At 45.4% G+C, this 11,228-nt stretch overlaps 1 protein-coding gene across 6 annotated transcripts in view; it reads right to left on the bottom strand.

Moving 5' to 3' along the window:
* The window catches only part of FLNB (filamin B), a 157,339-nt gene extending 148,856 nt beyond the window's left edge, over positions 1-8,483 (bottom strand). For 5 of the 6 annotated variants that reach the window (XM_072598838.1, XM_072598837.1, XM_072598834.1 and 2 more), the window contains exon 1: positions 8,093-8,482. In XM_072598838.1, the coding sequence (XP_072454939.1) occupies positions 8,093-8,384 (292 nt within the window). In that variant the 5' untranslated portion in view covers positions 8,385-8,482. Of the gene's footprint in view, positions 1-8,092 lie in introns of all 6 variants that reach the window. The other variant, XM_072598836.1, reaches the window with a different exon arrangement.
* Positions 8,484-11,228: the final 2,745 nt, after the last annotated feature.

Below are 11,228 nucleotides of genomic sequence, written 5' to 3' on the forward strand. Positions count from 1 at the left end.
ATGAAGAAATCCTGATCTAGTCCAACCTACATGATGGTCCTTTACAACACACCTAACAGGTCATCCTAGGGCAGCAAGGTGGTGCAGTGGATAGAGAAAGCACTGGGCCTGAAGTTAGGAAGACCTGAGTTCAAATCTGATCTCAGACACTTACTAGTTGTGTGACCCTGGGCAAGTCACTTCACCCTGTTTGCCTCAGTTTTCTCATCTGTAAAATGAACTGGAAAAGGAAATAGCAAATCACTCCAATATCTTTGCCAAGAAAACCCAAAATGGGTTCATGAAGAGTCAGACACAACTGGAAAAAAAACTCAGTGCCAATCACAAAAGGGTCATCCAGTCCCAGGATAAAACCCCCCAAGGATGGGAAACCCCACGACCTTCCAAGGCAGCCTCTTCTACTTTGGATTCCTAATGTTGAAAAAATTTGCCATTCATTTGGAACTATGCCCAAAGGGCTATAAAAAACATGCATACCCTTTGATCCAGCAATACTGCTTCTGGGGCTCTATTGTATAGAGATCATAAAGATGGGAAAAGGTCCCACATATACAAAAATATTTATACCAGCTCTTTTGTGGTGGCCAAGAACTGGAAATTGAGGGGATGCCCTTCAATTGGGCTGAACAAGTTGTGGTACATGAGTATAATGGAATACTAACTATTGTGCTATAAGAAATGATGATCAGGCAGACTTCAGTAAAACCTGGAAAGATTTCTATGAACTGATGCTGAGTGAAGTGAGCAGCACCAGCAGAACCTGTACACAGTAACAGCCACACCGCGTATGACGACTGACTTTGGTAGACTTCGTCCTTCTCAGCAATGCAAGGACCTAAAACAATTCCAAAGGACTCATGATGGAAAATGCCATCCACACCCAGAGAAGGAACCATGGAGTCAGAATGCAAAGCGAAGCAGACTATTTTCTTTTGTTTTGTTTCTTTTCTTTCTCATGGTTTCTCCCATTCATTCTAATTCTTCTGTACAACATGACTAATGTGAAAATATGTTTAATAGGAACGTATATGTAGAGCCTATGTACGATTGCAGGCCATTTTGGGGAAGGAGGGGGAAAATATTTAAAACTTATGGAAGTAAATGTTGAAAACTGAAAATAAATAAACTTAATAAAAAAAGTTTGCTGCTCACATCAAGCCTATCTTTTTACTCAGCAATTAACACACAGTGCCTCTGGTTCTGATTCCTCCCCCACATCCTGACAGCCCTTCAAATATTTGCACATGGCTATCATGTTCTCCCTAAATTTCTCTTCCATAGGTTAAACATTCCTCATTTTCTTCAACGGAGCCTCCCATAGCATGAGCTTGATGGTGATCAATTAGTCAGTCAGTCAACAAGCATTCATTATGCCCCTACTCTGTGCCTGGCACCATAGTCTAGGATTACAAAGTAAAGCAGAGGAGAGACAGGTTTATGGGGTAGAGGGAGCCAGAATATTTGGATTTAAATTCCAAGTCTGACCTGGATCATCTGTGTGACTCTGGGCCTGCTTGATCATCTGTAAATAAGGAGGTCATCCTGTTTGACCTCTAGGGTCCCTTCTGCATCTAAATCCCATGACGCTGGAATGTTTTAAAATTACCAGCAGCAGAACTGCACAAAGTACTAGAAGGAATACATAATGCACTAGAAATAATGTGCATTCTGGGTTTCAAACAGTTTCCTCCTCTTTAAAATGAGAAGATTGGGCTAGACCAGAGGTATCCAACTCACACAGAAACAGGAGCCACTGATTGGTATATACATACAGATCCCTGTTGGCTGCACAATGACTTAGTTTAAAATGTAATGTTGTCTGTTTGGTTCTATGTTTATTTCTTTTGCTAACTATTCCCAATTATCTCTTCAAGCTGAACTGGAAAGAGTTGTGAGCCACATGGTGAAGAAAACTACATGTTTACCTACTCTGAACCAGTCTACTCTGAGGGCAGTTCTAGAGTTATGACCTTTATTGACTTGCCCAAGGTCATATGAAGGAAATGGTAGGGTCCAGACTTGAACCCAGATCCTCTGGGCCCAAATGCAGTCCACTTCTCCACACCACAGCCTTGGTTTACTCTGGTATTAAAAATATGTATTACCACTTACTTGGAGTATTTTATTAATTATTAAAAATAAAGTTCATAGATACTTAAGATCTAAATGAGAACTGAAAGGAAATTAATCGTTTAGAAATGGCTTACGAGGAACAAGGCTAAGGATGTGGGCTGGATGGTGGGACAGTTAGATTGATTCATAGCAGGCAGAACAGACAAAAGCAGATACCTGATGGATGGATGTCAACCTCAGCAGGGAGCAAGAGAGTCAGGACTCACACAACACTCCATTATCAAAAGGGCAATTGACACAAAGCTGCTGTTCGAAGATAATCGAAATTCCAGAATGGACAATCAGGTAGGTACGACGGGCCCCCAAATCAATAAAGATCTGTGTCTTCTTATCACTTAGGTTAAAAACAACTGGATTCCAAGAGGACAGATTGGAGAGGACGTGGTTAAACGGCAGCTAATGTACCAAAAACCTTGGTAGGGTTAACTGGATTACAGGCTCACCTGTACCAATGGAACAATACATTGTTCCAATGGAACAATACATTGTTCTAATGTAACAATACATTGTTACAATGTAACAATAATAACAGTCCCAGTAGTGGCAACAGCTGACATTGACAGCGTACTTCAAAAATATTATCTCATTTGCCCCTCACAACAGCCCTGGGAGGCGAGGACTATTATTATCACCATTTTACAGATGAGGAAACTGAGGCAAGCACAGGTTAAGTGACTTGCCCAGGGACACACAGTCTAGGGCAAGATTCAAACTCAGTCCTGCTCTTCATCCACCAGAATCCTGCACTGTTCCACCAGAAATCACAGTTCCGGTCCAAAAAATAAGAACAAATGTACAAAAAATATATGTAGATGTGATTAATTTTAAAAAATAAATTTTAATAGGTAAAAAAATTAACAATAAAAACAGTAAGAACTAGTCAAAGGAATAGAGGCTATTTAGCTTAGAACAATAGATGGTGTGCAGAACCCTGATAGCTGTCCTAACTCCTTAGTCTAATGTTCCAATCCCTCCATTATCTGGTTTCAACCAAGCTTTCCAGCCCTATCTCACATCCTTCCCTTTCATATACACTGCATTCCAAGTAAACCACACTACAGGTTCCTGGGCTTCCCTGGTGCCATGTCTTTGCTCCCATCATGCACCACTGTCAGGCCTTGCCCCATCTCCTTTCACCTCCACCTTTTGCAAACTGTCAAATCCTTCAAGGATTTCGCTCCATGATGAAACCCTGCTGGTCCCTCTCTCACCTCTCTCCCTCCGATGCCCTCCACTCAGCCAAAGCCTAAAGTGATTGTTTGATTTTCTGACCTCCCATAACATTTTGTTTGTACCTCTTGAAAACTTAATCTATTCACCATTTATCTGGCACAAGTCATATCTCCTCAATAAACTTCCTGAGCAGCAGAGACTTCATTTCTGTAAACCCTCCTTTGCCTTGCACTTAGTAGACAATTTGTTGCCTACTAATGTTTCTTAGTTTAAATAAGGAAAAACTATATTTAATATTTTTCAAATGAATAACAGGATATATAGAATATGATGGAAGACTATCATAGGAAAGCAGGTTTATTACTAGTGATGATGCTTATTATTACAGGGCTAGGTTATCCCAGAAGATAATAATAATAACTAATATGGATGTAGCATTTTAAGGTTTGCAAAGTGCTTTACAAATATTATCTCATTTGATCCTCACAAAGATGGCAGATAGGTGCTATATTATCTCCATTTTACAGTTAAGGAAACTGAGCAGAGGGTAAGTGACTTGCCCAGGGTCACACAGCTAGTAAGTGTCTGGGGCTGGATTTGAATTCAGGATTCCGGGTTCAGCACTCTATCTACAGCAACACCTAGCTGCCTCTGGGTATTTCTTAGGTAATCCATAAAAGATAACCTGAACTTTCCACATTTTGAGGAGGTTAGAGGTGGGGAGAGACTGGGAGAGATAATGGGTACAGTGTGCAGTGCCTGGCCATCAGAGGGCTGTACCCAGCCGTTTGGAGAGGTAATTTGATCATGCTTTCTTAAGAGTCTCTAACAGACTCCTTGAGAATCAAGGAATTCTTTTACGAAAAAGATTATTCTACTTAAAAGTTAGTTTTAGATTAAGTGACCCCTTTACTTACGAGTTAATTTCAATGTCTTTAAAAATAAAAGAATGCTAAAATATTTTCTTGGATCTAATTAAAAGCCAGAGAGGGGCAAATTTCAGGAAAGCCAACTAGATGTTCCTCCTGCTCATCTAACAATATACAATTAAGAATCATCAAGCTGATTATGTTTTTCTATTGCTAGGATTTTCTTCTAAAAATATCATCTAAAATATTTAAAAGCTGCTTTATTTGAAATTATGAAAACTAGGATCTCTGGGAGAATGACTAAATAAATTATGACATAGTAATGTGATGAGATATCATGGCAACATAAAACTGATCAATATGAAAAAAAATTTGAAAACAAACTCTGAGGAAGTTTTGGGAATTTTGAAAGATATACAAAGTGAAAGAAGGGCATAACCAGTAGAAAGGGAAGGGCAGACTAAGCAAAAGTCCCACAGATGGGACTCCTTACAGAGACCCAGGACAAATATCTTTTTGTTTTTGCTTTGTTAAAATGAGTTATAATATTCATTCACCTGGGTACCCACTTAATTCAGTGAGCTCCTAGAGAGCCAAGGCTCTCTTGTCTATTTGTAACTATGCGAACTACATACAGTAAGTGCTTAATAAGTGCATTTTTTATTCATTCATACTCATTCACTTTGCAGCTACCAAGGCAAAAAGCAAAACCATTCCAGCCCTGAAAGAACATCTACTCTACTCCTGAGAAGAGGGGACAGATAATATGACCATAGACAAGTAAAAACAAAGGAGAAATCCAGAAAAAGCACTTTAGGAATATATGAGCAGGGGAAGAAAAGGGGCACTTTCAGCTATCGGGGGTTGAGGGGGAGGGGGGAAACAGGAGCAAAAATTAGGGCATTGTTACTTGGAAGAAATGGTTCTTGATTTAAGCCCTGAGGGATGAAAAAAATCAGAAAAGAATCCAGGAGGGACGAAAGAGTATGTAAAGAGGAGTCACATAAAATAAAGTGAGAATGTGAAAAGTCTTCAATGCCCCCCCCCAACCAGTACTTTCTCCTAGAAGCCCTAGGAACTCACTGAAAGCTTTAAAGCAAGGGAGTGACATAGTCCACTCCATGTTTTAGGAAGGTATCTGGCGACTACTGAGGATAGACTGAGGAGGGGAGAGTCTAATTAGGAATGTCTCAGGTTTTCTCTTTCTTTTAATCCAAATGCTGCCAATTCAAATTACAGGGATTGGGGGGGGAGGGGAGGGTTTACATCATATTTGAATTGTTAGAATTTGCTATGAATGTTACATTATATTTTAAACCTTCAGTAGACAGACAACTGGAAATAAATCTGCTACTTTTGTTACTTAATCAACAAAAAGTTAGTAAGTCCCTACTCTGTGGAAGGAGTATACAGGGTAAAACTACAGAGAACCTACTCCAATCTGCACCACTTGACCACTCACTACCTCTCGTGGCTGTTTTCCTCAAATGTGAAATAAAGGTGGGCCAAACTTTGTGCCCTTATGGCTCGAAATCCATAATCCTATACCTCCCATGCCAGTCCTTTTGCTCGTGGAGCTATGGATGAAAACAGAAGCAGAACTGAGCACCAAACCAGGGCTAGGATACGAGGTGGTAACAAAGACAACATTAAGTGCTACCATTTATTATCTTTGATGCCCTGCTTTAAAGTCTGCAGAGCACTTAATACACTGATCCTCAAAACAGCCCTACAAGTCAGTGATAGTTTATCTTCATTTTACAGCTGAGGAAACTTGAGTCATTGAGTCAAGTGGCATTTATTAAACCCCTATGATGTGCCAGGAGCTGTGTGCTAAGCGCTGGCCTGAAAGAGATTAAGTGACTTGCCCAGGGACACACGGCTAGGAAGTGTCTAGGGCAGGATTTATACTCAGCTCAGATCTTTCTACCTCCAGGATCAGCACCCTATCTACTGCACCACCTATTGGCCACAAATGGGCAGGAGAGCCCACTCTCTAGGACAGTTTCTCTAAGCAGAGAGAGAGAGACATACACAGTTCTAATAGTGAAAACAGTATATATAGGGTTTTAGTAAAACCTATTCACACTTTACAGTACTTTCAGCTTACAAATTCTCAAGAAACCCGGCAGTAGGATAGTGCCAAAGGATTATTAATCCCATTTTACAGATGGAGAAAACAGATCCAGCTTGTCCAAAGGTCCTGTAACTGACTAACATCTAACAGTAGAGACAAGGATTCTCATCTGTTGAGTTCAAGAGCAGTATTCAAAATATCCATGGTTGGCCACTCTTGGCATACCAAAGGCTATGGCCAAAATGAGACGTAGTGGGCACCTAGCACTTAACGTCAGATGTTACTAAGGGTGGATCCTTCTTCCACAGAATGATCCTGGGAAATAACATTCCTGAAATTCAACAATTTTTTTTAATGCCCAACCCAGCTTCCAGAATTTTCAACTCCAGGCTCTCTTGGTTTCTTGTTCCTTTTTTTTCCTTGGAGTTGTTTTGGGAGTTGTTTAAAAGGGAGAGGACCGGGAATAACAGAGATCCACACCTCTCCTTCCAACCAATCTTAAAGCAAAACACAATTCCAGAAGAAATACTTTAAAATGACTGAAGGCATTTCTCTCCACTTTCCTCAGGACAGGCAGGGGACTTTCAGGCTCATCCTGGGTGATTCCAGATGGAGCAGAAGGCCCAGGTGAGCTCAGCTAAGCCCCAGGACAAGATTCCCGTCTGGTTCCAAAGCATAGACAGATCCTCTGGTTTCCCTCCCCACCCTCAGGGGGCCAGTGGATCCCCACTCCCACCCCCAGCCCTCACCTGAGAAATATAAGGGGCTTCGGTTTCACAGAGAAGGAAACTGAAGCTTTAACGCCTTGGATTGGCTTAGATCAGAAAGTCAGCAAGGGCTGGAATTGGACCCCAGCTGCTCTCTGGCACCATGCTACCTGCCCCTAAACAAGAGGACGGCCTTTCTCCTAGGCAGAGCAATTGTACCCAAGCCGGGAGTCAGTCCAGCTGGGCTATTCCCGAGGGAAATGGGTGTGAGCACAAGCACAAGCCTAGTCTGGGCCAGTTAACCTGCCCCAGCAGGTGCAGGTACAGAGGGCCACAGACTCCCCTGTGGGGAGTACCCCTCAGGGAGGTCCCTTTCCAGCCGCTGACGGTAACCAGACTGTGGAAATAGTCCCGTGGCTATGCCCCTCACCACACTCCAGTTGGACAGCCCAACAGCTTCCTTCCCTCACCCACCACCCAGCACCCTCGATCCACTCAATAAACGCCCCCTCTCCGCTCTCAGCCCCTCTAGTTCCAGGTAAGGAAACTAAGAAATGGAACGGAGATCTTCCCTTCTCCCTCCAGCTCCGGGAAGGAGCACTAGCTGGATTCCCCCCCCACCCCCCAAAAAAAGTGAGCTCAGGAAAAGGGTACATGTTACACGCCCCCCGCCCCGGGGAAAAAATAAAACTCAGTACGGAGGTAAAGGCCAGCCCCTCGGCCCCAAGGGAGCTAAGGGGGATCAAAGGCTAGACTCACTCTCAAAAGCAAATTCAGAAGAGGAGCACCGGGGGAATTCCTGCACACACACTGGGTAATAGCTCCCCTCACCCAGGAGCGCGAAATCCACACGGAGCAGGGGGAGGAAAAGAGAGAGGAAGGGGATGGGGGCCGGGGGGTAGAAGAGGAGGAGAGACAGGGGATGTGGGGGAGGAGAGGAGAAAGGAATGGGGGTGGAAGAGGGGAAAGGGAAGGGATTTCGGGTGAAAGGTGGGAGGAGAGGTGAAAGGGATGGGGAGAAGGAGAGGAGCAGGGGATGGGGGCAGGAGAGGGGGGGCAGGGGATGCGGGGCAGAAGAGGGGGGCAGGGGATGGGGGGCCAGGAGTGGGGGGCGGCCGGCCCCGGGCACTGACCGATGGACACCAGCTTGATGCTCTCCAGCTCCAGGAACTCGAGCGCCACGGACACGTTCTCCAGCTGCATCTGGCGGAAGGTAGGCCGCTGGTGGAACTTGCGGTACATGCGCTTCTGGCTCAGCACCTCGAGCAGCGCGATCAGCCGCAGCCCGTCGCTCAGGTCCGTCTGCAGGTTCCCGATGCGCTTGTTGACGCACTTGAGGTGCTCGTTGCACCAGCGCGTGAACGTGTTCTGCTGGATCTTCTTCCACGGCGCGTCCTCGGCCAGGTCCTTCTCGGTCACGGGCATCTCGGCGGCGGATGCTGGGGCTGCTGCGGCTGCTCAGGCTCGGCTCGGCTCGGCTCGGCTCGGGGCTCCGCTCCGCTCCGCTCTCGGCGCTCTCTGCTGCCCCGCAGCCCCGGCCGTGCGCCCTGCCTGGCCCCGCGCCTGCGCCGGCCCTCCCCGGCGGCTGAGCTCGGCCCCTCCTCCTCTCCGCCCCTCCGGCCCTTGGCTGCGCTGGCTCGCGGTGTCCCTCTGCCGGCCGGGCCGGCTCCCTGCTGCCTGCCGCGGCCGAACCCGGGATCCCGACCCTCCGCCTGCTGGGCACCCCGCTAGCTGGCTACCTGCTGGCGTGGTGGATGGCCCTGCCCCGGCGGAGACCAATCGGGCCCTCCATCCAGCACGTACTGAACGCCTCCTGTGTGCCAGGCTTTAGGGATGCCAGTGCCAAGCCAAAAACGGAACCAAACGGGGAGGCGAGGCCGCCAGGTGAGCTGGTCTGAGTCAGACTTTGCTACTCAGGAGATCCGAAATCTTAGAGGCATGAATGTAAGCCCACTGCACTTCTTAACCCCGATCTCTGCCTTTGTTAAATGCAGTTTTCTCCTTCATTTATTCATTCAACAAACACGTACGTACTGTGTGCCAGGCCCTGTGCCAAGTACTGTCAGTTCACTTCATTTATTCTCCTACTGTGTGCCAGGCCCTGTGCCAAGTACTGTCAGTTCACTTCATTTATTCTCCTACTGTGTGCCAGCGCCTGTGTGTCAATTCTGCCTATTCACTCCATTTATGGGTCCAACAAGCTTTCATTGCCTTCGATGTGAGAGGCAGTGTGGTGTGTTGGTTAGAGAAGGCCTGCCTCTGACACTGTGTCTGCGTGACTCTGGGCTAGCTCCTTCACCTCTCAGTGCAGCGGGCCACGCTCTAAAAATAGCCTGCATTTGTAGAGGGAGTTCCCTAATTTAAAAGAAATCACCTCTCCAATCTCTAACCTTACTACGTATGGGGCTGGGCGCTAGGGATCCTTCCTTCATTCTAGAAGCTTTATTAAGCATCTTCTAAATACCAAATTCTAAGCTGGGTGCTAGAGATAAGAAAACCCGAAGCTGAACCGCTTCAGTCCTCAAGTTTACATTCTTGCCTGGGAGTAAAAGCAAACTGTTTAGAAGGGGGAGGGGAGGGAGGCATGGGAATCAATTCCTCAAATACAAAGATTTAAATCTCACCTAGAGAGATTAAGTGACTTGTCTAAGGTCATCCTATATAGGAGTCTGGACACCTGGTCTCTAGTCCCAGCTGGCAATCCATGTTATTCACAAAGGACATTTCAGCTCCTGACTTAACCACTTTGTACCTCAGTTTCCTCATCTGTAAAATGAAGCAGTTGGACTGAACGACCTTTAAAGGCCCTTCCAACCTTATCGTTCAACTTTCCCTCTCCAAAGGCATCAGGCATTTCTAATCTCAGTCTTCTTCATTCTGTAACTTTTTGGAGCCTCTGACACTTTGGAGCACCCTCTTCTTGGTGCTATCTTCTTTCTGGGTTTTTAAGACACTCTTCTTTCCTGGTTCTCCTCCCACTTGTCTGACAGCTTCTTTTCAGTCCCCTTGCCTGGATCTTCATGGAGGTGGTGCCCACTATTGGTAGGTGTCCCTCAAGGCTCTATCTTGGGCCCTCTTCTTTCTGTCTATGTCATTTTAGCGAGTCCCTCAGCTCCCATGAATTCAATTATCATCTCTGTGTGGATGATTCTTGGATTTATTTATCCGTCTCTCTCTCCGGACCACCCAGCTTCCATCATCAACTGCCTTCAACTACATGTCTTGTAGACATCTCACACTCAACCTATCCAAAACAGAAGCCATTATATCTCCCTCAAACTCCCTCCTCTTCACAATTTCCTGCTAATTGTACCCACACCACCCTCCTAGTCACCTAGGCTCCCAATCTTGGACTCATCCTCCATGCAGCTCCCACACTCACCCCACATGTCCGATTTGTTACCACATCTTTTTGTTTCTGTTCCCACATCTCTCATAGATGTCCCCTTTTCTCCATTTCTATCACATAGCCCCCACCCTGAGGCAGGCCCTCATCACCTCATGCCTAGACAAGAGCCTCTGACTGGGTCTCCCTTCATCAGATCTCTCCCCACTATAGTATGTCCTCCATTCAGCCACCAAAATCATCTTCCTAGTGTTTAAATCTGACCAAGTCATGCCCTCTCCTCAACAAATAGGAAGCCAGTGGTTCCCTATTACTTCCACCATTGAATACAAAATCTTCTGTTTGGTTTTTAAAGCCCATTAAAATCTGGCCTCTTCTAATCTTCCCAGTCTTCTTACACTTTACTGCCACCCACATATGCTACAGGTGGCTTTCTCCATATACATCTCCCCTCTTTGGGACTTTTTACTATCTATCCCCAATTGGATAGCTTGAAATGCCCCCCTTCCTCGATGCCAGGCTTCCTTCGAGACTAAACACAATCCCATCTTCTACAAGGGGTCTTTCCCCATTACAATTGCTATGTTCTATTTAGACACTGTACACATCTCATTTGTACATAGCTCTTTGCATATTATTCTCATTAGACTGTGAATTTCGGGGGCGGGGGGACCTATGTTTTTGCCCTTCCTTGGATTCCCAGTGTTAGCTCAGTGCCAGGCAAACAGTAGGTGCTTAATAAAAGCATTTGATGAGGATGATGTCTCACTTCTCTGATCTGTCCTTTGGGATTTTGTGATGCTAACCAGCCTTACTTGGAGAATACTAGGCTTTTTCAATGAGGTAACAGATAAACAAATTATGTCACATGAATACAATGAAAGTGAGGAATTTAGGGAAACATGGAAAGATGTGTGGGAACT

Source organism: Notamacropus eugenii, chromosome 3 (assembly GCF_028372415.1).
Source record: "Notamacropus eugenii isolate mMacEug1 chromosome 3, mMacEug1.pri_v2, whole genome shotgun sequence".
Lineage (NCBI taxonomy): Eukaryota > Metazoa > Chordata > Mammalia > Diprotodontia > Macropodidae > Notamacropus > Notamacropus eugenii.